The 24,459-nt window shown below is 43.5% G+C and overlaps 2 protein-coding genes and 1 long non-coding RNA gene across 9 annotated transcripts; all 3 read right to left on the bottom strand.

The window, feature by feature from the left end:
- Positions 1 to 3,063: 3,063 nt before the first annotated feature.
- On the bottom strand, positions 3,064 to 14,054 carry ciita (class II, major histocompatibility complex, transactivator). 6 transcript variants are annotated; one of them, XM_057014049.1, is made up of 22 exons: positions 13,907 to 14,054; positions 12,917 to 13,708; positions 11,360 to 11,419; positions 11,224 to 11,286; positions 10,742 to 10,780; positions 10,218 to 10,277; positions 9,823 to 9,918; positions 9,625 to 9,684; positions 8,587 to 8,778; positions 8,436 to 8,486; positions 8,057 to 8,170; positions 7,689 to 7,909; positions 6,309 to 7,603; positions 5,691 to 6,206; positions 4,846 to 5,025; positions 4,697 to 4,768; positions 4,534 to 4,614; positions 4,372 to 4,455; positions 4,177 to 4,260; positions 3,981 to 4,064; positions 3,766 to 3,849; positions 3,064 to 3,676 (listed from the first exon to the last, which is right to left on the bottom strand). In XM_057014049.1, exons 2-22 carry the CDS (start codon positions 13,542 to 13,544, stop codon positions 3,601 to 3,603), a joined length of 4,140 nt encoding a protein of 1,379 aa, XP_056870029.1. In that variant the 5' UTR covers positions 13,545 to 13,708; positions 13,907 to 14,054; the 3' UTR covers positions 3,064 to 3,600. The 6 variants fall into 6 exon arrangements, 5 of the variants coding, with proteins under 5 accessions (XP_056870029.1, XP_056870028.1, XP_056870030.1 ...); XM_057014048.1 differs by lacking the exon at positions 13,907 to 14,054 and having other exon boundaries at positions 12,917 to 13,817; XM_057014050.1 differs by lacking the exon at positions 13,907 to 14,054 and having other exon boundaries at positions 4,697 to 4,765; positions 12,917 to 13,817.
- A 1,529-nt stretch (positions 14,055 to 15,583) lies between these two features.
- Positions 15,584 to 24,059, bottom strand: nubp1 (nucleotide binding protein 1 (MinD homolog, E. coli)). 2 transcript variants are annotated; one of them, XM_057014054.1, is made up of 13 exons: positions 24,016 to 24,059; positions 23,629 to 23,728; positions 23,223 to 23,348; positions 22,986 to 23,018; positions 19,351 to 19,455; positions 19,035 to 19,168; positions 18,702 to 18,770; positions 18,443 to 18,475; positions 18,266 to 18,356; positions 17,979 to 18,133; positions 16,788 to 16,898; positions 16,228 to 16,414; positions 15,584 to 15,889 (listed from the first exon to the last, which is right to left on the bottom strand). In XM_057014054.1, exons 3-13 carry the CDS (start codon positions 23,230 to 23,232, stop codon positions 15,837 to 15,839), a joined length of 981 nt encoding a protein of 326 aa, XP_056870034.1. In that variant the 5' UTR covers positions 23,233 to 23,348; positions 23,629 to 23,728; positions 24,016 to 24,059; the 3' UTR covers positions 15,584 to 15,836. The 2 variants fall into 2 exon arrangements, with proteins under 2 accessions (XP_056870034.1, XP_056870035.1); XM_057014055.1 differs by lacking the exons at positions 22,986 to 23,018; positions 23,223 to 23,348; positions 23,629 to 23,728; positions 24,016 to 24,059 and adding an exon at positions 20,084 to 20,184.
- LOC130514460 (uncharacterized) lies at positions 20,263 to 22,991 on the bottom strand. The gene is made up of 2 exons (XR_008946996.1): positions 22,851 to 22,991; positions 20,263 to 22,568 (listed from the first exon to the last, which is right to left on the bottom strand). It is a non-coding gene; the product is annotated as an uncharacterized LOC130514460 (long non-coding RNA).
- Positions 24,060 to 24,459: the final 400 nt, after the last annotated feature.

The following is a 24,459-nucleotide window of genomic DNA, read 5'->3' as shown; positions in this document are numbered from 1 at the left end:
TTCTCCCTCACAGCTGTCTTCCTCACTGAATACAGAACGAACAAAAGGATGGAACTCCAAACCATAACTGTGATTCAGGTTGCTCACCTTGTAAGTAGTTTAGATACACGTTCGGCGGATCTGAAGTGAGCATAGGTGATCTGTCATTGTCACTTACACCACAATGTTATTGCTTTTACTTTTTTCCGAATAACTTGCTAGTTTGCAGATCCATGCATCCTTCAGTCATCCTTTAAACTTTTCGGGTCACACATACTGTAGGTGTGCTTCAGGGACACACTGGAGCGTAGTTCAGAGAGCATGCACAGGCGGGACACGTTATCACTGGACACAGGCTGCGAACAAGAGGTTCAAGAGCCACGATATCGAGAAGCTCTCAGTGATGCTTTAGCATTACCAATGTTGCAAAAAAGGTATTCAATCTTCTGACTATCTCATTAGTTTAAATCTTATTCAACCCTCTGTTGCGATGAGTTCAGTGACAGCTATGAATACTGAGGTATCTTAAAGGCTGTAACTTCACAAAGAGTCTCAGGAGATAGTTAAACTACTTACTTTCCATAAGCCTGAGGGGATGCTGGTTTGCTTTTTTAAAGATATATTAAAATGTGTATCAGTTGTATATTTTTCAAAGAAATCAGGAAATAAGTCATCAGAATTCTGTTTTATGGCACTTTCTTCTGCTTATGAATTCAGTTTTGATCTTGGCAGCAATAAAAAAAAGTGGATGAAATGAGCAGTTGTGTATTTAATGAGTGAGAACGTGCGTGTAAGTTCACCTTTATGTTTGATCTGGCTGCAGAAGATCTCAGCGCCCAAAAGTGTTGATTTCAACTTCTACACATTTATTTACCCGACAAATATTATACAGAACAAGGACTTCTTGCATCATTGCAATAAAGGGGCTAACTGGTGTTATTATTATATTAAAATATTATTGTGGACTAAAGTGTAACTACTCAGAACATACAGTGGGGCAAAAAAGTATTTAGTCAGTCACCAATTGTGCAAGTTCTCCCACTTAAAAAGATGAGAGAGGCCTGTAATTTTCATCATAGGTACACTTCAACTATGAGAGACAAAATGAGAAAGAAAAATCCAGAAAATCACATTGTCTGATTTTTAAAGAATTTATTTGCAAATTATGGTGGAAAACAAGTATTTGGTCAATAACAAAAGTTCATCTCAATACTTTGTTATATACCCTTTGTTGGCAAGGTCAAACATTTTCTGTAAGTCTTCACAAGGCTTTCACACACTGTTGCTGGTATTTTGGCCCATTCCTCCATGCAGATCTCCTCTAGAGCAGTGATGTTTTGGAATGCCCTTGCTGATGGAAGGAGGTTTTCACTCAAAATCTCACGATACATGGCCCCATTCATTCTTTCCTTTACACGGATCAGTTGTCCTGGTCCCTTTGCCGAAAAACAGCCCCAAAGCATGATGTTTCCACCCCCATGCTTCACAGTAGGTATGGTGTTCTTTGGATGCAACTCAGCATTCTTTCTCCTCCAAACACGACAAGTTGAGTTTTTACCAAAAAGTTCTATTTTGGTTTCATCTGACCATATGACATTCTCCCAATCCTCTTCTGGATCATCTCAATGCTCTCTAGCAAACTTCAGACGGGCCTGAACATGTACTGGCTTAAGCAGGGGGACACGTCTGGCACTGCAGGATTTGAGTCCCTGGCGGCGTAGTGTGTTACTGATGGTAGCCTTTGTTACTTTGGTCCCAGCTCTCTGCAGGTCATTCACTAGGTCCCCCCGTGTGGTTCTGGGATTTTTGCTCACCGTTCTTGTGATCATTTTGACCCCACGGGGTGAGATCTTGCGTGGAGCCCCAGATCGAGGGAGATTATCAGTGGTCTTGTATGTCTTCCATTTTCTAATAATTGCTCTTCACACCAAGCTGCTGACCTATTGCAGATTCAGTCTTGCCAGCCTGGTGCAGGTCTACAATTTTGTTTCTGGTGTCCTTTGACAGCTCTTTGGCCTTGGCCATAGTGTTAAACAAACAGGTTCAAACAGGTGCCATTAATACAGGTAACAAGTGGAGGACAGAGGAGCCTCTTGAAGAAGTTGTTACAGGTCTGTGAGAGCCAGAAATCGTGCTTGTTTGTAGGTGACCAAATACTTATTTTACTGAGGAATTTACCAATTAATTCATTAAAAATCCTACAATGTGATTTCCTGGATTCTTTCCCCCCCATTTTGTCTCTCATAGTTGAGGTGTCCTATGATGAAAAATTACTGGCCTCTCTCATCTTTTTAAGTGGGAGAACTTGCACAATTGGTGACTGACTAAATACTTTTTTGCCCCACTTTGCACATTTGATATTAACAACGGTAATTACATGACTGGCAAGTAAAAATAATCTACTCTTCGTGCTCAGGACATGTGTGTTATAATTTAAAGAAAAGACTAACCTACATCAGAGAATCATAAAGGGCAAAATATGATCTGTAAAGGATGAAGGTCTCTCTCTTTTGCGTACAATAATGTATCATCGCAGTTTTACTTTATAATAAATAATGACTAGAAACCCCTGCGTTACACTGCAGCTGTTGCTTGGGATGTTTATTGATATGCGTTTAGCCTTTTGTCGTCCTGAGTTCCTATTGTGACCACAAGATGGCAGTAGCGCACAGCAAAAGCTGCTCCCAACGTTTATAGCGGTAATAAGGTTTTGCAGAATACGGAAGCACGTTAAATTTTCCATATTAAAAGACCTTCATCTACGTATTTACCATTGTTCATTGTATATTATCAATGGGATGAACTGATGCATTTAAATCTAAAATAAAACAAAATCATACAGCAGTGGTTGGGATTTATGTATTTTCACAGCCTTGTGTTTCACAACCACTTCATATGAAACACATGACCCACTAACTGTTGACCTGGTATTGTGGGGCTTCTTCTACCAGGTTAGAGGAAGTGGGCCTCAGTTATATCTAGTTAGCAAAAATTAGAAAAAAAATTAAATACCACCTTAATGCTGTGCCAATAAAAAAAAAAAAAGGTTTACAGATGTTGAAGTCAAAAATGTGAACAGAAACCTCAAGTTGAAGTGCTTTATTTAAAAAATGGTTTGGAGAAATGAAAAGTGGAAAAAGAAAATCTAAAAAGTAAACACACACGGTAGTATGTTTCATTTGTTCTGAAGTGCTCAATGATTGCCCAGCAATCTAAAATGTAGACTCATCCATCCATCCATCCATCCATCCATCCATCCATCCATCCATCCATCCATGCATCCATCCATCATCCATCCATTCATCCATCCATCAACATACATGGGGAGAACATGCAAACCAGACAGGAATCAGTTCCAGGAGCATGGCAGCTAAACCCAAACACTATTGTGTTAAAAATAAATAAATAAATAAATAAATGCATGTCAGACCCTTTAGGATGCATTGTCATCAGTAGCAGATTCATCCTCGTTTAGGACTTTAACAAAGCAGCAGCTGTACAGCATTTTCATTTCATTTTTGTGCGAGCTCTCACTTTCTCTTCATAGACCTATCGTGGCAAAGGCGTCCTGTAGTGCACGTGCATGCACAACCATGGTTGAACATCACCGTCAGGGTTCTCCTAATGCCAAAGGATCCTGTTGTCCTCCTTCCGTAGCCTCTCAAACACTCTGCATGGAATGAGCTGGTTCCACATCCTGTCACACGTGTTTAAGTATCAATTAGCTGAATGTTGAATCCAGTCGAGCCGCCGACCTGCTCAGATGCACAAGTGGCGATTCCTCACCTCAGGGTCTTTATGTTCTTACACTTTTTCAGACTGGCTCCCAGGCTCTCTGCTCCAACATCGGTTAGCTCGTTGTACTTTACACTGTGGAACAGAAGCGAGATTCAAGCAAAGATGGCCACAGAGCAACTGAACCCATCCCCCAATGCCTTCATGACGACACATCACACTGAACAACACATCGCTACATGAATATACAAATAGAACCATCTTACTCAAGGTCAGTGAGGGATGCCATGTAGGGGAGAACAGCCGCTAAACTCTTTGCCCCTTCATCAGAAATCATGTTGCTGTAGAGACTGAAAAAAGAAAAAGGGGGGGTTTATTTTATTATCTTTATCAAGCCAGACACTCTGCAGAGTCACAACTCTTCCTGTGGGTCACTGGAAATACCGTCTGTGCGTTTCCTACCTCAGACAGTGCAGCTTGGGGAGGTCTCGTAGTGTGATGGCCAGTTTCTTCATCCCCTTATCTCCAATGCAATTCTGAGACAAACTATCAAACAAGATATTTGAGGTCAGCACAAAAGACTACAGGCAGTTAAAAGCTCTCTTGTTCCTAACCTAACAAGATATGAGAAGAGAAGACTACATATGTTGTACCCACTTGAGTACCTCCAGTAAACGAAGTGATACCAGAGCATCGGCCAGATTCTCCGCTCCTCTGTCCCCTATTTTGCTGTTCTCTAAACTAAAGGGAGCGAAAGTTAGCATCACGCTACAAACAAAGCAGAGACAGCGATCGGTTCGTTGACGGAGACATATTTACTCTAAGTGCTCTAGATTATGTAGACCTGGCAGGAGCTCCCACAGTTTAGGAAGAGCCTTTGAACCTTTATCTGGACCAAGCCTAGAGGAAGATGGTAGTATTACGGTCATTATAATCATCGACATGTATGGGGGCTCAGATATGTGAAAATGTAGTGACCCACTCTAACTCCAGCCTGTGCAGGCCTGTCACGGCTGGAACCCCCTCAGCCAGGATTGGATCTGACTGGCTGCTGCTGAAAGACAGCCACTCGCACATGACCAACGAGGCGAATATAAAGTCTTTCGTGTGTTCAAGCACGTGCTGCGTTACCTGTTTGGGAACCTCTTCTGCATGTGCACGTTCACCAGCTTTGCCAGGTGCTCTATGTGACAAACCTGGGAGGCCTTCAGAGGGTGAATCTTGAATTTGGACACTGCTCTTTGTAGGAGGCTCTCCTCACCGCTCTGCTTCAGCTGCTCCCACAGGGTGACGACATCGGCAATGCAGGCCCTGAAGGGTTGGAACGGTATCGGTCGTTAACATCACAGTTAGCATCCAAACAACGCAAGCTCGATTTATTAAGAAGTGATTGCTCTTGTAGGAAGGTGGACTTACAGGGCTTGCACTTAACGGTGGGACCAGTGATTTGTTTTTGCAAAAAAATAAAAATCACTCACTTACAGGAGATCTTTGACTCACACACTGTTAGCATCTCTGTGAACACGCCCCCCCCCCACCCCCACTGTAGGTCAACTACTGTCCAAAAGCTCCAAGAAACATCCATAAACTGTTGTGAACAGTGTTCCAACCAATCAGAGGCCAGGATTGGGGTAAAGGGGCAGGGCCAGATGGGTTTTATTATATTTATTTACAAAGCTCTAAAAACATAAAAATGATGGCTCCTTTATCTAGCATACGCAGCAGCATCATAAAATGGAAACAAGACTTTGTCATCACAAATGAGATAGCTGCAGCATTAGCACAACCCCATGGACAAATAGTTCCCTAGTTAGTCTCCATGTATGTCCTAACTGAGTTCCTACAATTTCTTGTTTTTACCATTGTAAATAAATTCCTGGTAGTAAAGATTCCTAGAAAGGGTGGTGAAAAAGGGGCTAAGGACACATATTTTGGGACATCAATCAGAGGTGAAGAAGTATTGAGGCTAATGGTACCTGTAGGTGTTGATGTTGCTGAGGCCCACGAGGGCTCTGAGTCCCGAAATCTGTATCCCAGAATCCTCCAGATCCAAACTGAAACTGTGACCTTCCTGGCCTGCTCTTTCTAGAACATGCCACACAACAAAGGCATCCAAAGGGTCGATGGGAACGCCACGAAACGCCAGGACCTCCGGTAGCTTTGACTGACGCTTTAATTCTGTGTCACTCCCATCCGTGCTCGGACTGCCACGTATCAAACTCACTTCATAAACATAGTGGCAAGCCTGCAGAAGCTGAGCCGGACTCAGGCCGCCGTGTGACAGATCCTCAAGGTGTTTGGTCAATAAAGTCTGTTTGGCGACGAGCGCGTCTCTGAGACTGGCCTCAGCGTCGAGTGTCTCTAGCTTTTCCATCAAAATTCCAAAAGCGAACCGCTGAGTGAGCTCCAGCACTTCCCGTTGGCAGCGCCGGCAGGACTTTGGGCCCGACAGGAGAGGGAGGCTCTTGAAGAAAGTGCGATGTGAAACCACCCTGGAGAAACGGAGAGAAAAGAGCGATCGAAAGAGAGCGATGAGGCGTTTATTCGGTAGCTCCATGGAAAGCCCCAGAAACGTCACTGAGGGTCAGACTCACCTTGACAGGCACAAATGGAGCGCCGCCAGGTAACTCTGCAGGTAAGGATTGGCCCACAGCAGAATGTGTTCTTTGGCTGGTTCTCTTTCTGTTGCGTTTTCTTCACAAACTTTCTTCCTGGTCTTCTTCTGTCCTTTGGCCTTCCCACCTCCTCCCTTTATCTCCCCGCTTGAGATGAGGTGTGTCATCCTCAGATCATGACAATCCAGCAGCCCAGTCCTCAGGCCAAATGCCTTGAGTCTAGGAGATACATATTTCCCGTCTGGAATGACGGAGGTGTGCGATTTGACTCCGTCCCAGGCCAAGCAGCTCAGCTGGGACAGTAACTCTTGAGGTTCTTCACCTTCTTCAACACCTGTTGCCTCCTCTGCCTTCTCTTCTTCCCCCTCTTTCTCCTCTATTGCTGCACTTTCTGAGCTTTGGGGCTGAACGTCTACAGGTTGCACCCACCCTTCAGAGCTGCTTGAGCCTTCTTTAGCTTCCACAGTGTTTTCAGGTTTAACACTCGACGGTGTGAAGGTGAAAGCCGGCGAACATCCTTTCACTCTCAGGTCCAGCACTTGGCGGCAGAGCTCAGTCAAGGTTCTGGGCAATTCTCTTATGTTCTTCGACCCTTCCAAAACAGAGCACACCAGACGACAAAGTCCGGGGTTCCAGCAGAGGAGATGCAGGTATCTGTGGCTTTTCAAGTGCTCCAAGGCAGATTCCCTGAGGGTCGGATCGGTGAAGTACCGAGACACGTACGTCTCCACGTCAGGGACGGAGAAACCGCACACCTCCAAATAGCTGTCTGTGCGTCGTAGAACCTGGCTAGCAGCACCTCTGGGTCGCGTGGAGAGCACAAGAGTGCAACCCCGAAGCACCGCCCTCTGGAGGATGCCTGCAAACAGCTGTTTTATCGTGTATGTCTGCGCTTTGCTGTCTTTCTGCAGCGACGCGCTCAGATCTTTTTCCTGTGTCTGGAGCAGCGTCTCAAAGTCCCGTACCTCGGCAAAGCCGTCGAAAATAATGAGCACCCGCTTTGGCGCCGCCATAACCTGAGCAAAAACCGCATCTGGGTCAAAGCAGGCGGTAGCAAAGGAGGAGAAGTTCAACAGGAGGGTCTGGAGGCTGAAGATGGGCTTTGTTAAAGCCAGCATTTTCCCGTCCAGCAGGAAGACAAAATCGAACTGCGGGAAATGATCCTTAGACCAGTTGAGGCACAGCTTCTTGATCAGGGTGCTTTTTCCCATACCAGCATCGCCCATTAGCAATATGTAGCGCTTGGGATTGTCTCCGAGTGAGCCGTCGAAGATCTGGATAAATGCAGGCACCGGTGAGTTGAAGTTAACATTAAGCTCTTCTGGGTAAAAAGCTTAAAGTTAAAAAAAACAAACCTACCTGACTCTGATCCAGCAAGCTATTCTGCCGGTGGGCATCGCCGTTAAAAATAAGCTCCTTATCCTGAACTTTATTGGTGTTTTTCCCACATCGGTAGACGATCTCCCTCTGGCTGACTTGCACATCGACGTAATGCGAACTCAGGGTAAGGCCTCCCTCGATAACCTCACAGCTCTGACTCATGTGCGCCTTTGCTTCAAGAATGTAGACCCTTACACCCTCTGAAAAATGAGCACAAATAAGATTCCAGATGGGATTTTGGGGGGGAAATCGGAGTGAAACACGAAGAGAAGAAGTCCCTCACATGAAAGCATAGGTGCCGCAAAGTATACACAGACGGACAGGCAGCGGGATATAGCGACACTCACCGTTTATGGGGGAGGGGGGTGAAGCGTGTGAGGGGGACACAGCTCTGCTAGCAGTGTCTGACAGAGATCCTGGTGGGGACGAACTCATTTGGACCGGTGCTACTGTACCGTCCGCTACAAGAGCAAGAAATGCAGTGACCGGGAGCATGAATTTCCTGAGGAACAGCCGCGCTCGTTTTGTTCTGAGTGACTGGTTCAATTGGAAACAGAGCTAGCTAGAGAGGCTGTAAAGGCAGTGTCAGTGTGCCAGCTTCAGATCAAGCAGGGAGAAAACCTATGACAATGGCGATGTGGGATTTTTGCAGTGGATTCATTATCTCCTTTATTATTCGGTGCATTTGTGCGGCCCCCATTTAACCCGTGCGCTTAATTCACTCACCTGGTGAGAGTGGTGAAGGGTGAAGGGATTTCGGTGGCGAGGAGGCAGGAACTGTCGGAAGAACACGGATGCCGTCTGGTTAACGTCTTGTAAGTGGGATGAGCCGCAAAAGACTTCACATTTAAAAACACCAACTCAACAACCAACTTACCAAGTATGAAAGTCGAAGTCAAAGGGGAGCATGGGATTGTAATAACTGGAGAGGAGATACTCAGGGCATGCACCACCTGATACAGAGGAGGGTCTGGGATGGTGATCAGGTGCATGGGAGGATGCAGCTGAAGGACTCTGGGAGGCGTGGTGAGGCGGTCTGATAGACCCAGGTCCAATTCCTGGTCGGTGTCTGAAAATATCGGTATTGTTATCTCACCCTAGGTGTTGTCGGCCCATGGGGAATTCCTTTTGTTCCCTCTAGAGCTGGCTGAGCAGCGCTACAGCGAGAGACACGTACTTTCATGTCAACAATCGAACACTAATCATCTATCAAAACTGCAGAAAAGTTACCTACAGGAAGTCCTGCGGAATCATACTTCTCCTTTTGGCACATTGTCTCTGCAATCTTTGAAATGACACTTTCTGTTTCTGGGCCTGTATATCATCAGTATCGGAACCAAGTAAGTCTGTCAACAAGCTCTTCCCTCCAGTTACTTCAATAATCCGTTTTCACTTATGCAACCATGTTTATTTTACCACTGACAGGACTTTGACTGGCAGACGGCTTACCAGTCCCTCTTTTCGGTGTGGCCACATGGCAAGAGCTGACACAAAGGTCATGTGATTGCGGTTAAAACCAAACTTGGGCTTGAGCTGGGCTATATCAGTTTGATTAAAGTCCAATCTTGTTATTCCAAACAACCAAACTAGGCTGTGATGGCGATTTAAATTTCTCATCGATAGCTCTTTTACGATGGCAAAATCCCACCTATGAGGAAGCTACGGTGAAGACGATCAAGCAAGTCAATTTGGGGCTTATGAAAATTCAAGTGGACTTCCTTTGGTTTTCCCAACAGCCGAATCAATTCATGTTTATTTTATTTTGTTCTTTCAGTTAAGTTGTTCATTAAGCTGGAAGGCAGATAAGAATTGCCCAAACCATCCAAACCGGTGGACTATAGACCGAAACGACAAAAGACGCCATAATGTTACCAGTGATGGTTCATTTAGCACTAACAGTGTCAGCAGGTCTCACCTGTTACCCTTTGCCTTTTACATGGAGTGTTGTCATCAGAGGGGGGCTGCGGCTCTGGCCCTGAAGCAGAGAAATGCGAATAAAGCCTGTCAACCGGCCACTCAAGGATCAATCTATTTACATAGTTGAGAAAGCAGACTTGACTGATGAGAACAGCTGAGCTTGTGCGTGCGTGTGTGTGTGTGTGTGCTCATTTACCATTGAGTGGTTTGGCCCTTTTCTCAGTCTTGTGTGCTTGTTTAGCTTCCTGGTTCTCCCGGAGGCTACCAGAGTCGTGCGGCTCCGACGAGGCACCTGACGTGCCAGAAAAGAGGAAGTAAGCCACGTACAGAGCCCAAAAGTTAAAGTGCAGATAAAGAATTGTAGAATTGTAAGAATGTTTCTAAAGAATTGTAGACCTTAATGAATGTTTCTAAATAGGGAACAGAAAGGGGAACAAACTCACGTGTTACAAGAAAAAAAAAGGTAAAACTGAGGCTTGAATCACATTTTTATGTCACCCATTTGGGATCGGTTTATCTGTTTTTCGTCGCTGAGCCAATGGTAACTTTTTCCCTTTTCTGCCATTTAGAGTGAAATTGAAGCGCTCTTACCGGGCTTGCTGGGGCCCTCTTCGTAGTTCCACAGTGGATCGCCTAACAGCACTTCTGGATCTACGTCAGAAAAAGCAGAGAACTCATCACGCGAGAGGTGTAGCAGGTGTAGGCTGCATTGGGATTCAAATAGATGAGAGTTTATTTCGTTATTGACCATGGCCGTGGCCCATTCCCGTCCCCTTTCAAAACCAGGTGATCCGAAACAGATCTGCTCATGGGCAAAGTTTAAGGCAGTGAGTCAATATCACAAACTTGATGTCAGTGTTTGTTTTTGGAATTAATATGCGCCATTGTTGCATCCTGATAATAGCTCAGCCATTAATGCTCTTTATTGAACACCAGCCTGACATGATTGGCTCACGGTCACATGCTTACAAACCCAATTCAACATAATAAAGGTGTTATTCACCACAGGAGGGTTCAAACTGGCACAGAGGGGTTATTAAAATGTTTATACAACTGTTAGGACGTTGGTGGCGGACCCAACAGCAGACGTCTTACCCGTCTTATCGGAAACTTACCGACAATGTATTGTTCATTCAAGAATTCGGACAAATCTTCTGTAACAGAGAACAAGTGGGTTTTCAGGGGTTGGTTGCTTTAGTCATGCAGATAACACAACAACACTCTGCTAGTTAGCCACTTACATGATGTGGTAACAGACATATTGCACAGACGGACTTTAGTTCAGGCCCAAACCCAGATAACTCAATTTACAGATAGAAGGCGCTGTATTAGATCAATTCAAATGCTCTGTTTGGTTCCTCTACCCTTTGCACAGGGTCCACCCAGCAACACTCCCTGCCATGCAAATTCTTCCAACACTGGTGCCAGCTCTGATATAGGCCCTGACTGTATTTGCTGCCTTTGTCACATTAATAGTGGAAAAGCAGGAAGAGATTCTCTCACCATTTTCAGTTAAGACTAAGGCAGGAAATCCCCTAATTATGCGTTACTTCCTAAAAATGAAATGAAATCAATGCTACGGTTGTGTAATTCTGACCTGGTAAATCTCCAAATTCGAGAGACATGTTTGGCACTTCATCCACATCCTGCATCTTGGTTCCTGATCAATAGGAAAGAATGGATGCATGAGCCCCCCGGAGCATCGTCACATGCTAGCTAAAGAAAATACTAACCTGGATCTGCAAGGTCAGGGCAGGCGGGCAGGTTTTCTTGCTCATCCTGCATTTTGGCACCTGACGCCATGCAGGTGAAAAGAAAAGTAGAAAGCCAAGTGAAGAAAGCCAAGAAACCCCAACAGTAACAGACAAAGAGTTTCCATTAATAGTTTGGTCATTTCATCATTGCTCGATCACACACACGGACACACACACGCACATTAGACCTTAATCGTTGCCATTGCTCACTTTAGTCGTTTTATGGTCAAATTATTTTTTAAATTAGTTTCATTTTCCCTCTCTTGTGTAAACGCACCTCTTGTGTTCATTCGAAATTCGTTTAAAATGCAATATTTCCAACTATTAATGATAATTATTATTATATATATGACTATTGCAACAAAGTGGTTCGAAAGGCTTTGTTGTACATTTGGGTGGGTGCCCCCGAAATTGGACAAAACCAGAATAGGACAATTTGCAAAGGCAATAAGAAATTAAGAACTTGAAGAACTTTTTTGAATGTGTAAAAGTCTGTTGACACACGTTCATACACGCGCCCATCTTTGCCGAGGTCAGGAACACTGTCGCTTTTGTTCTGCGTGTCCGGCGCCGCTGCGACATACGCGCACAACCGAGAACGTTAAACCGACATCCACAACAAAGTATCGAGAGGAAAAAAGAAAAGAAAAGGTTTCATTCGTCTACGACATGCTGCAATGAAAACACAGCAATGTGTGCGTGCCGGAACTTAGTCGCACTGTACTGCGGCGAGGGATAAAGGGAAACGAAGCGATGATTAAAATACGACGCGTGCACGTTAAAAACGCACCTAACAGCTTTGCGCACTATAAACAGACGCGCACACATTTCAACGCTACCTGTTCGTGGACGATGGTCCCCAAACCTCCCGATGGTGCTTCAGCGACCAGCAGCGAACGCAGATCTGTTCCTCTGTAACTTTTGCTTTCACTTTGCCCACCAAACACGCCAAACCCCCGTGCACGCTGGTTTTTCCGCGCACTCCGATTTTGGCGCAGCGTCAAGAGAGAACTGGCCGAGGCCTTATGGGTGCGTGCTGCTTCACACAGGAGTCAATATTTCACTTTTCCTGCCACTGGCCCTCGCCAGTCATATCTGTCATTCATTTTCGGTCACTTCATTTGTAGGCGAGACTTCTGTACCCGATGTGAAAAAAGTACCCAAACTTTTTGTGCAAAAACGAAAAACATGCTCTTGTCAAAGTGAAACCACTCAAGCAAGCAAGCAAATTGTCCGTAGAGCTGATATCGCAGGCGATTTCTGGGAAAAAATGAACAATTTGATGATGTTTAACCAGAATGTGACGAGTCCGCTGTGGACACTCGTCCTTTATTGGCACCTGACTTGGTGTAATTCAAAACCAAATCAAAACTAAGCCGCACCTTTTGCAGATGGCCAAAACAATGAATGACTAACTGGCTCTGCCGGTAACGACGGGGATTCCGGCGTTGCTCTTAATCACAAAAAGCCCCAATGGCTTCTCAACCAAAAGGAAAACCTCAAGTGTGACACCCGTGCAGCCACTCTCTTTTTTACCTGGTGATCCCTCAGCACTTCCAAAACTTCCCAGGCCAGAGCTCATCCAGCCCAGGTTGTCTGGCGTCATGCTGAAATGGGTCTCCAACACTTCTGTATCCGGCCCGCCCTCTTCACCATGCAAGACGCGACCCAGTCCAGGCATTTTCGGGTTTTCAGAGGATTCGGGCCCTTTTGCGATGCCGCCTTGATCCGGGGGGAAGCCCTCCATGTTCACCCCAAATGGCGCGAGAGCAAACTCAAGCTCTGTTTCAGCATCAACGCTCCAGACGGTGTCGGTAGCCGCTGCTCTGCTTTGGCTGGTGGTCCCGACTGGTTCCACAGGAGCTATCAGGGGCAGCAGGAGTTTGTGTCCTCTGTCCAAGTTCTGCCACAGAGGGATGGTTAGTCTTCCAGCCACATGCTCCAAATTCCCTTCATTCAACCCCCAACAATCGGTGCGAGGCGGCGCCAAACTTCTTGGCAGCTCTTTTGTTTTGTCGTGGAACCAGCTGTAGCAACAGTCATGCCTGGAGCTGTCCATCGCTGCCGGGGCGTGTTCCACTCTGATCTGGCTGCACCGGTTGATGGCACAGTCTGGACACACCTTGCATAGGGGCCGAGTGCAGTTTTGGCTGAGCGGATCCATCAGTCGAAGGTTGACGTGATGATTGGCTGATCCGTTGAAGCCCAAAGCTGTTGCTGTAGGCTTCCGAGATGATCCGTTCCTTCGCCAAACCCTCCTGGAGGTCTCCACAGGGGGGCCCGGTTCAGAGCGGAGCGCACTCTGTCCAGAAGCTCCTGGAGGTCAGCCTGACAGGGACGATTTCTATAACTGAGACTCTGAACTGGCTGAAGAGGCGTTTTCATGTAGAGGGAGGTGTTTGGTGGCCGGACGGGAGGGAGGATCCTGCTCCTTTTACTGCCATGTGGACCATGGATAGGCTTTAGTTCATTAACCAGCTCATAATGACTGTGACCAAGATTAAAAGTATCTAAACAGCTCGTTACCTGTTTGAAACCTGCAGTTCTCCTTGCAGTCCTTTCTTGTCGACTTGTCAGTTGAGTAGATCCATCATGTAAACCTCAGCAGCTTCTGGCGTTCGATGAAAAGCCCAAGAATTCTGCACTCGCTTTCACTTTATGCCAGCCAATAAAAGGACATAGGGGTTTTCTTTAAATCTGAAAGCAAAAGCAGGTTCACAACAGGCGGCATTGTTCTAAATTTGCACGCGAACCCGCAGACATTAAATAGTGTTTTTGCTACGGTTTAACAGTAAATGAGGCTCAGAAACACTGCAGGTCATATTTGGAAACTGGTTAAAGAAATTATGCTGGGTCTCACGAGAACTCAGGAAACACCATAAACATGCAGGTTCCTGTTCAACTGTTAGACGGAGAGTGCCAAAACTCAGATGACCCTCGTTTTCAAATGGCTGGCACAGAAGCGGGGAGGTATCACGGAACGTATTTAAAAAAATGCTTCCTTTCTGTTTTTTACTGGATAATCATCTCTGGGGTGCCAGACATGATCTGTTTTCCAACTTTGAAGCGAAAACAAAAGTCCTGCTCCAGGTTCTGAGACAGATCCCACTCCAGTAGTTCTACTACTGTTACACTGGCAAGACAAAAGAATACTCTGAGCAACTCTGATGGATACACATAATACAGAGAGGGAGGGAGGTCAGAAGACAATGACAGTAGTCAGGTTCTTACCTCAGGAGGGTGACAAAGACATGAACATCATCTTTTTTGGTCTGATGAGAATAAAAGGAACTTTCAAGACAGCCGTTCATGAAAGACTATCATTTGACAGATTTTCTTTGCAACAGATTGTGTATTTTTTACTTTTATGACCTTTTAAATTGATAAAACAGAGGACAAAATGTGCTTATAATGCTTGGCATAAAATAAATGGGGGAGGGGTTTGTTGGAGTACCAAGCGTGACAGGGTGGGTGATTCTGGTTGGCGTTGTTTTGTCTGTGAGCAGGATGCAGAAAGAGTTTCACATGTATTTTCTAGCTAACCCTGGAGGAACTATGATTATTGTGTGCAAGAAAAAGGGCAAACACGCAGGCACAAATGAACTACAGTGGGAGTACAGGCTGATCACACTTCCTGTACCCTGCCTATCAACAAAGCTTAAAAAACCACAGGGCCTAAACTGAATTCGTGCTTGGTGATGCTTAATTTTTTCTTAAATGAAATGAAGTAAGACATGGCGTAATAATGATGAAATAATTTTATTAATACTCTCAATTAGACTTTTGTTAGTAAAAAAAGAACCCGACTGAGCAAATCTGGATAAATTTAGCCTATACTGTAGGTTTTTAAATAAACTCATATTCAGATGTGAAACCTCACACAATCTTGTGCACGTCTCTGCATTTGTAATGGGAACAAAGGTAACAAGTAGAAACCCACCTCTGTGATAGTGAGGAGCCGTGCTGAGGCACCTTTCTACAAGCTAACCCGGTCTGCTTGTTGTCTTTCAACTTAGTTTTAACCTCGTCTCTTAAATCTAGTTTTTGAACCCCACGGATTGCTGTCCATAAAAATCTGTGTCTGCACTTGCAGGACGAGACAGTCCAGCATATGGACCAGCTTGACATCATTTATTTGCGTTTGGAAAGTTAATAAAAACCCAAATACCACATATCTAACAGTTAGAAAACAAATAGGAAAAATTTGGGCAGAAAATTTATTAACAATTAGGAGCAGAACTGACAGCCTGTACTATTGTTTCTTCCGTTTTGTGATGACTTCCTGACAACCATCATGATTCGGTTGATGATTTCTGTCTGGTCCACTCAGTGCAAGTGTAAACGTGCTCTAAAAAGCAAACGTTGATCTTCAAACTTAGCCTACAAACATCTGGTCGGTTTCTTTGAATGATGCTCTGGTGTACAACATCTGCCACGCTGATGGTCACCGTGACCTTCAGGTGGCGCTGTGTTCTTCTATCACTCGGTTGGAACAGTAGTCCTGAATACCTGGGGTGGGAGAAACACACGCAAATGTGTGGAATTAGACAAATCTGAATTTGCTTTGGCAGGGTTCTCTACTTTAAATCAAGAGCGCACGTATGTTCCGTTCAACTGGATGTTGCTTTATTCCTCTTTAAATGACTGCTTCCCATTTGTAATGCTATACTTCTCCTTTCCGAATATTTAATTTGCTCATGTAACCAAACAACTCGTCATCAAAAACACCAGACTTCCCTTGACATTTATGTATTCTTGGAATTTGTCTGGCAACCTCAATAAAAAGGCTTCAGAAAAAGCTTGTGTGTGCACTTTGAGTAGAGGTGAAAAAAATAATAAAAACTTACTTTGCACAATATTCTGGTAGACTTTGGCAGCAGGAGATTCGGGTACTTCTTGGAGGAAGGACTTTCCCTCGTCGCAGCTCCGCGCTATCCTCGGGTCCAGAGGAACTTTCCCCAGCAGAGGTAGACTTAAGTCTGAACACATGCGCTCAGCACCTCCGCTGGTTGGAGGGAAGATCTGCGAGGTATTCTACAAAAGAGCAAAGAGGCCATCAAGACCTCATCTAGTGCAGTACCAAGAAGGTTCTCTGATGTCGTCATGGCTGAGATCCTTATTAAAATAGTAAAAACTATGTAATAGGGTTATATGGTTTTTACTATTTCTATAGCAATTACTGACCCAGTGAGGTGGGTGCAAGTTTGTACTTGACAGAGGGATAATCAGAGCAGAGGAGATGCCCGTGGGTCCTGCTTAGCTGCACGCCCTTAGTTAAACATTTTCAACCCCCCAAAGACAAAAATCAATAAAATCCAACCCTTAAAACTTTCCTTCATTTCTCTGTAAACCGAACGCACCAGACCCACCCACGATGGACCCGCTACGCGCCGAATGAATCATTAACCTTGCATGAAGGACAGACAAAGCCGCTCATGTTCTCCACCACTCCAATGATTGGCACCTTGACCTTCTGACAAAAACGGATCTCCTTTCTCACATCCTGCAATGACACCTCCTGTAACAAAAAAGAAATAAAAGCATCAGTGAGTGAGCGAGACTGTGATTGGCCCAGGTGTTCTCCCCCAGTCCCACTGGTGTCATGGCAGAGGAAGAGGAAGAGGAAAGGAAGCATAACTAATTTTCCTTGACTAGAAATGAGTCTCTTGCTGAGACACAAATTAAGGTTAACTCTCACTTTGTTAGAAGGTAGTCAGAACTGAAGAAATGAGGAAATGAGCCAAGCTAAGTTAAGATCCAGGAAGTGTTTATCCAAATTAAAGTTCTCACAGGGTAAAACAGCAGAAAAATATCTGCAGCATGACTCTTTGTGGTTCCATTGTAATGTGCAACTGCTGCCAACAGATTAGTAAATGTGGCTCTGTTTTTGTGCCTGGTGAGAACATACCAATTCACCTGTGAGGTTATCAGCAGATCACCTGGCAGCATCTGGCCATTCTGTTGCTATCTTGTCATGCATTCTGTTGCCTGCTTTTCCAGTTTGACTGTACTGTGTAATGATTCACACGGAGTAATCCGTAAAGCCAGGCAGGTGTCATTATCACAGCAGAGACCTGGCACTCACCATGGTGATTAAAAACATGGCACTGGTTACATGGCCTGTAAAGTTTAACTATCTCAGTTACAATCCATGTCTACACTTCACAGAACTTTTTAATTCAGCAACCATTAATGTCAACCTTTGTTACAAAATATATTTTCCAAGTGCAAGTTGTTCAATATTGTTATAGCATGATGAGCAATTCAGAGCTACAATAATTTGCACCTCTACCATTTGTAGCAGTGCACTAAGAGTTTGGACTGAGTGCGATCGGTTGTTGGTCAAAAGACACAAGTTTAATTCTGAAGCATAAATAAGAGGTATAACCTGCTCACAGGATTTAACAGAGCAGCAGAAAATGTTGACCACCTTTGCCTCTGTGTTTGCCTCCTCTGAGACAGTTTAAATGTGAGGATGTGTCATGACTAGGCATCAGTCGACAGAGAAAAAGTACCCAGAGGTGGAAATTCCCACCAACGCCTTTGCTATTGATTTGATGCTCCAAATTGAAGTTACCGTCAGAGAACGGGGGTGTACCTGTGGCGTGGTGATGATGACGGCGCCGTCCACATGGGTGGAGCTCAGGTACTGTACAATTGATAAATGCTCATCTGATGTGCCAGGGGGCGTGTCCACGATGAGGTAATCCAGTTCTCCCCAGTCGACGTCCCTCAAGAACTGCTTGATCATCCCTGCCGATGCGCGCGCACACACAATTACAAAATAGCTACATCGGAAGGAATATTTTGCATCCTGACCTTGTGACTGTGCGAGCTAAAACACAGGAGCTCTCACTGTCCAAACGCAGATTTGTTAATACGCACCGTTCTTCTTTGGGCCTCTCCAGATCACAGCATCATCAGGGCTGCTAAGCAGGAAGCCAATAGACATGACTGCCAGGTTGTCATCCACGTACTTAAACACACACAGGCACACATCCCTCAAAAATACAGTATGTTTCGCTCACTGACTAAATAAAATTTAAAACTTGTAGCGCTCACCACAGGAGACCAGCCGGAGCCGCTCTGGTGCACCTGTGCATAAGAAAGAGGATCATTTCAGAGTGCTGGAGAGCACAATGTCCTTCAAACTACACCGAGCAGCAGCTGCTGCGGCAGGAGAGAGAGAGCCTGGCATCTCTCACCAGAATTGTATATACTTACCTCAACTCTGGTTTTTAGAATGAGGTAAAACCCAGTAATTCTTTTTGTAAAATGTAACAATCTCAAGAAAAATACTTAACACTTTGTCACAACCCACCTGTTCACCCTCCAAGCCCATCATTCTGGGAATGGATGGACCACAGATATCTACATCCAACAGTGCCACCTGAGTAAACATAAAGAGTTTCAATCCCTCATACGTGTCACCAACACTGTCTTGAGATTTTTAAACAATACACTCGGAATTTCCTAGCCGTGTCAGCCACAATGTGAGACTTTACTGGTGGCAGCCTGGCGACTTTACAATTATGAGGTCAACACTGAACTCTAGTGGTGCTTTGCTCATAACAGGGCAGAACTTTCATCTCACTAAAAATAACGTTTGTTCCCTCCATATTATTTTGCATTGACTGCTGCAGCTTTATATTACCTCCTTTGTGCTGTCACTTGCCAGAGCATGTGCCAGATGGGCACTGAAGGTGCTCTTTCCTACTCCGCCTTTTCCAGACAATACGAGGATCTTGTGTTTGACTGTCGACAGCTTTGCTCCGATCTCTGCTATAGCTGGAGGTTACAAATAAGAAAATTAAAAATGCACGGCCATGGCAAATGACTGATTTATGGCTACAGAGCGATCATTTTAACTTCTCATGTTTAGTGAAGGAGCTAGTTTGGAGTAACTGAAAGTTACAACTGTTCAACCTGTAGCGTGTATGAAATAGCTGTAATATTCAGTAACTTATTACCAGGGTCAGGGGTCTTGGTAGCTCCAGAGGCACACAGCTTTTGGTTGGGACATCCTGCACATGATGAAGCTTTTCCTGCTTGATCACTGGTGGTACCAGGACAGTCTACGAGGTTTAAAGAGATTTTTTTAAATTTGGTTTTTCTTTCCCCTATATTTAATATGGTGGTAAATATGGAGATGAGGTCATATAATGATGAGAAGACATTTCCTGAAGTGATAAAGTTAAAGTTGTCATTTTAAACGGTAATCCTAATTGAACCGTCACAATGACGCAGCAACCACCCGTTGCCGCTCTCTTTACTGCGTCACATCACGCATTTACACTGTGTTCGGAGCCTTGGGATATACAAAGATATCATTTAATGAAGTAAAAATGACAAGCTTTATCTGGTAATTTCATCAAGGCAAAAGGGTAGAAAAATTAAAACTAAGACATCGTCATTTACTTGTCTGCATTGAGTGTAGAATAAGACGAAATGAAAATTTTCTTTAATAGATTTAGTTATCTGCTAAAATACATATTACACAAGACAAAAAATTAGCATAAGGTATATATGTATAGGCATCAAGAGTTTTCCTCTACTAGAAGTTGATAACATTGTTTTGTTGTTTTTTCAAAAGCCCAGTGCAGATTTAGATAAAAGACAAAAGAAGATGATTATTTTCTCAACACTGTTGTCTATTAAATAAAATAAAAATTACAATCCCAGTAATTTTATTTAAACACTCACGCTCTGGTGCGTTATCCGGTACGTCTGCCATTTTTGGATTGAGTCCGTTTACAAAATGATTCCCCTTAGTCAAAGGTTCCGGTAACGTACAAAAATGTTGACTGATCAAAACAGGAAAGGGAAAATTCTTTATACAATAATATATCCTTACTAATTTGTATTTTTTTTATTTGTAAAAAAAAAAGAAAAGAAAAAAAGAATCGAGTCGATTTTTTATAGATATCTATTGTGTTATTATTTAAAACAATTTCTGGCGACTTTGGATCTTACAATGTTCGTGTACTAGAGGGTGTTTTTTGATTTATGATAATGTCAGCAAAACCAACTGTCTATTGTCAAAGCACACATGGCTATCGTAGTGTTGGGGGAAAAAAGTATAGTGTTGGAAAAACGAAAACAAGATATGTATTTTTATAAATAATTTTTTGGCTTGTTTTTTTTTTTTTAAATGCCTTTATCTTTAAAGGTCTAAACATGTGTACAATTTTCATATTATATGCGTGGTGAATACAATAAGCTCAAACACAAATGACATGCTCTACATCACGTTGTGGTCTTTATGTTAGGGATTTCGGAAGTTTATTTCACAAGTATATTAAGCTTCTCCAATTTTTTTTGTGTCGGATGGAACATCTTGTGAGGAGGTTTTAAAAAAATATGTAGGATTTTAAATGCCAATAAGCATGATGGGAGTGTATAATAAGTATGAAAAATTGCACCTGTTTGCAAAAAGTACTCCTGGTCTGATATAGTTTAAATCAGAAAAAAAGTAGTAGCTTTAGAAAAAAAAGTGGAAAAAAAAAGTATAGCAACAACAAAAAGCTATAGCAACAAGAAAACCACAAGATATGAACAACCACTGCAGAACAGGACCTATTTCCTTCAGGCTGGACAGTGACTAACAATAGGGCAACAGGAAATAGTTACCCAACAGCTATGACATCTTTATATCTTTCTGTTACTGGTGGTTCCTCTATCTCTCAGCACTTTTTCATGAAAAATTTTTGCTGTGGAAAGTTATGATGCGCTGCTGTAACGACCCCGCTGATCCCCTCCCGTATACTAGGGGTCTCTGTGACTTTGCCTCTCACATCCTGATTGGACTGATGGGCTAAATGGGTGCTGCCTATTAATTGGCACAGTACCAGTCCGTTTCTCTGGCTGGATGTCCTATCTGCTTAACAAGCTGACAGCATACACTTCTATTCTGCCATTTCTGGCTGCTCCTCCAAGCCACTTTATCATGTGCAATTGATAATTGTTTTATTAGTATTAGTTCCTTAGTTTGTAAATTAAAATCACATTTCTTTTGGATCTACACCCATCTGGTCTTGAAAATTGTTGCAGTTATCTGAGCCGAATTGTGACACTGCAGAATCTCCACAAATAAAATTACGGCATAGATACTCGCTATGCATGTGCTGCAGCCTCTGCACATTTGCAGGACACAGCATGTTTGCAACTAAATGCATTACTAAACTCTAGGAAAACAGGATTGTTTTTCCTGTAAACACATGAATATCCTGAAGGTAAAGGCTCAGTGTTGACACTGCAGTTAACCAGAAACCATAACGTATGACTTCACGTTCAGTTTTCTGGTGGAAGAGAAGCAGAAAATCAGGTTAGGATATGCATATTTATTATTTAAGTATTTCACAGCGTAGGAAAAAAAAACATTTTCAGACCAACCTGTTACTCTGGTAATCTATGTTTAGCTTGTCAATAAAGACACACCCACCCACACATACACATATAAATTATTTATAGCAAATGGAATAAAATCCATCCAGTCTGTCTAAGCAGTGGATCAGTGCAATTTTATACATACATCCATACTAAGGAAAACAAATGACATTGCGTGTGAAATCTATAATAAGCCTCAAAAACGTGCAGAAGTATCAGTCCACTCATCCATCATGGTGTCAGACACATTCTGTCCATTCAGCAAGTGTTAGGTCAGATTCTGGTCACAGAGTTGCTCAGCACAAAAGTTAAGCCTTCTATACACAAACTGTCATCACGCTGACAGTGACCATCTCATCCTTATGAAGATAAACTGAGGTGTCTGTGGGTGTGTGTGTGTGTGCGTGCGCATGTGTGCGTGTGTGTGTGCGTGCATGTGTGTGTGCGTGCCTGTGTGCGTGTGTAATCACAGACATCACAATATCACACACCAAGTAGGAAAAGGTTATTTATAGGGAAAAAGGATACGGTGTGACATGTCGGTGCTGTTAACAGCCCATATGTGAATATAATGATGGGTGTCCTGAATGTTTAAACCTTTAACAAAGGGAAGTTTTCATTTCTCCTCCTTTTTTCCAAGGTTGCAACACAACACGTGAATTATAAATTTGCAAATAATATATACTTAAACTCATAAATTCAGAGAACTTGTTTGAGTCTCGTGCCTCATTTGAATTCTCCAGAACATCCTGAGCCTTTGGAAAAACAGTGCCAAAGGATTACCTTGGTGTTGGTTTGCACACTGCAAAGGAACACGAACATACAGTTAGACATATTTGCAGTATAAATTGATAGAGTGAACATTTTTTGCTCGATTAGATCTATTTATCTATTTATCTGTGTGTCCATTCTGCTCATTAACAAGCACTCTCCTCCTTCCATCTCTTTGAAATTCTCAGCTGCTATGGGGACGTAGGGGTCATCCCCTCTGAGACTATTTTCGGTTTTAAATGCGCTTTGTTGGACACTGTTGTCTGACCAGCTGATCTGCATCACAGAATTCGGAGACTGTCTAAAATGTCACCTGTTTTGAGACCAACTTTGAAAGTTTCTCTTAAACCCAGATGCTGCATCTAAGAGACATTGTGCACATTGTGTGTTTGTTCGCTCAGTAACACCACAAAAATATGGATTTTCCATCAGTCACAGAAAAACAAACCTTCAGCCATGTATCGTGGACATAGCCCAGGCCCTGAGGACAAACAAAATAGTAGCTGTTTCTCTTCACACTCACTTTAAGGGAATATGAGACTTTTGTGGAATTATTTGGATGCTTTTTGGATGATAGAGACAAAATGTCACCTACAATTAACAAAAGACTGCAGCTCGTAGGCAGTTAGCTTAGAGTAAACACCAATTTTTAAAGAATGAAGTAATAAAAATACTGGATCTCCACCTGTGCACATTTTTCCTCGATCAACCAACTCTGATTGGGAGGTGGATGTATGGCCTCCCAAACGCTGATCACCCACAGTGAACTGTTTAATTTTCCGGTGGTAACTGGGAAGTTGCGACTCAATTTCTTTAACAACAAAAAAAAGAAATTATTTCGTAATTCTGTCATGTATGTAGGATATTGTGCAATGTATCTGTGCGAAAGGCTCAATGTGATGACCGGAAAGAGAAATTTCAGACTTTTTCTTTGCCAGGCCGCTCCAGAACGAATCATGGACATGAGCCCCTCAACGCGATAGCTAATGCGAATAGTAAGCTATGTTTGTTGATTATTGACCTATAGTCCAATGGCTAGCCTGATTGTTCAAACCAAGTAGCTCTTTCAAAACTCCAAAAAAGGCACTCACCCTCAAGATTCAGAGGTCAGTGATGGGCGGCGTCTTTGGATGTTGCAGTAGATCCCGTGAACAGAATAACCATTGTTATCTGCCCGTCAGGGATTATTATCTGTTTACGTGTCGGACATCGGAGGTTGAGAGTGCAGTTGTGGTGACAATGAAAATATGTTAGCGCCAAGGAAGGAAAGTTGCTTGTGTGTGTGGGAGCGCGCGACCTTGTGTGTCATAGTGTTTCTGTCAAGGAAGGAAGATTAGCTGGCTTGTAGGCTATTTCTGGCTACATAGCTATACTGACAGACAGCTGGAAACCATTCAGTCAATGCTGTAAACATTTAGATGTCTAGAGGAATTTCACTAATAATTATGATCAATTTTTAAAAAAAATTGTCTACCCACCTCCTATTATGAACACACACACACTTTGATGATGGAGGAGGGAGAAATGATTGTATGTGATGCCCGTGTCTCTAACGGCTAAATAATGGCGGTCGTCTTATCATTGTACACTGCCGCTGGTCGTTTCCTTGTTGACTTGAGTGCAGCTGCAGCCTGTTTGTTTGTGTATGTGGGTGTGTTTGTGTGCATGTGGGCACATGTGTTTTCAAGAGATAAACCTACGATAACTGCTTGAATGCTGGGTCATATCCCTACTTTCAATTAAAAGGTACAGTGAGTTTTAGCAGCATCTAGTGGTGAGAATTAAATCTGCACACACCCTTGCCACCTTGTGGGCAGGTGTTTAAACAAATGAATGTAAATCTGACCATGCAAATTCCATGTAAAGTAATATGTGTTTACGTGCCATCTTTTATTCTTTACCAGATGTGGTCATGTTACACG

The sequence above is a fragment of the Takifugu flavidus genome, chromosome 18 (assembly GCF_003711565.1).
Source record: "Takifugu flavidus isolate HTHZ2018 chromosome 18, ASM371156v2, whole genome shotgun sequence".
Lineage (NCBI taxonomy): Eukaryota > Metazoa > Chordata > Actinopteri > Tetraodontiformes > Tetraodontidae > Takifugu > Takifugu flavidus.
The sequence above is the reverse complement of the archived record's forward strand: the minus strand, read 5'-3'. Positions and strand labels throughout refer to the sequence as shown.

Bases quoted from the DNA above. Each gene is read 5' to 3' on its own strand.
- ciita (XM_057014049.1), bottom strand. From the start codon at position 13,544: ATGGATCCGCTCAGCCAAAACTGCACTCGGCCCCTATGCAAGGTGTGT. The intron at 5,026-5,690 runs GTACCATTAGCC...CCAACCCTTCAG, and splicing joins AGCAACATCAACACCTACAG to GGCCTGCATTGCCGATGTCG. The intron at 4,456-4,533 runs GTAAATATGTCT...CGCTCCCTTTAG, and splicing joins CATAATCTAGAGCACTTAGA to TTTAGAGAACAGCAAAATAG.
- nubp1 (XM_057014054.1), bottom strand. The intron at 19,169-19,350 runs GTAATAAGTTAC...TGTAACCTCCAG, and splicing joins TACCAAGACCCCTGACCCTG to CTATAGCAGAGATCGGAGCA. The intron at 18,357-18,442 runs GTGAGCGCTACA...TGTGTGTTTAAG, and splicing joins GCTCCGGCTGGTCTCCTGTG to TACGTGGATGACAACCTGGC.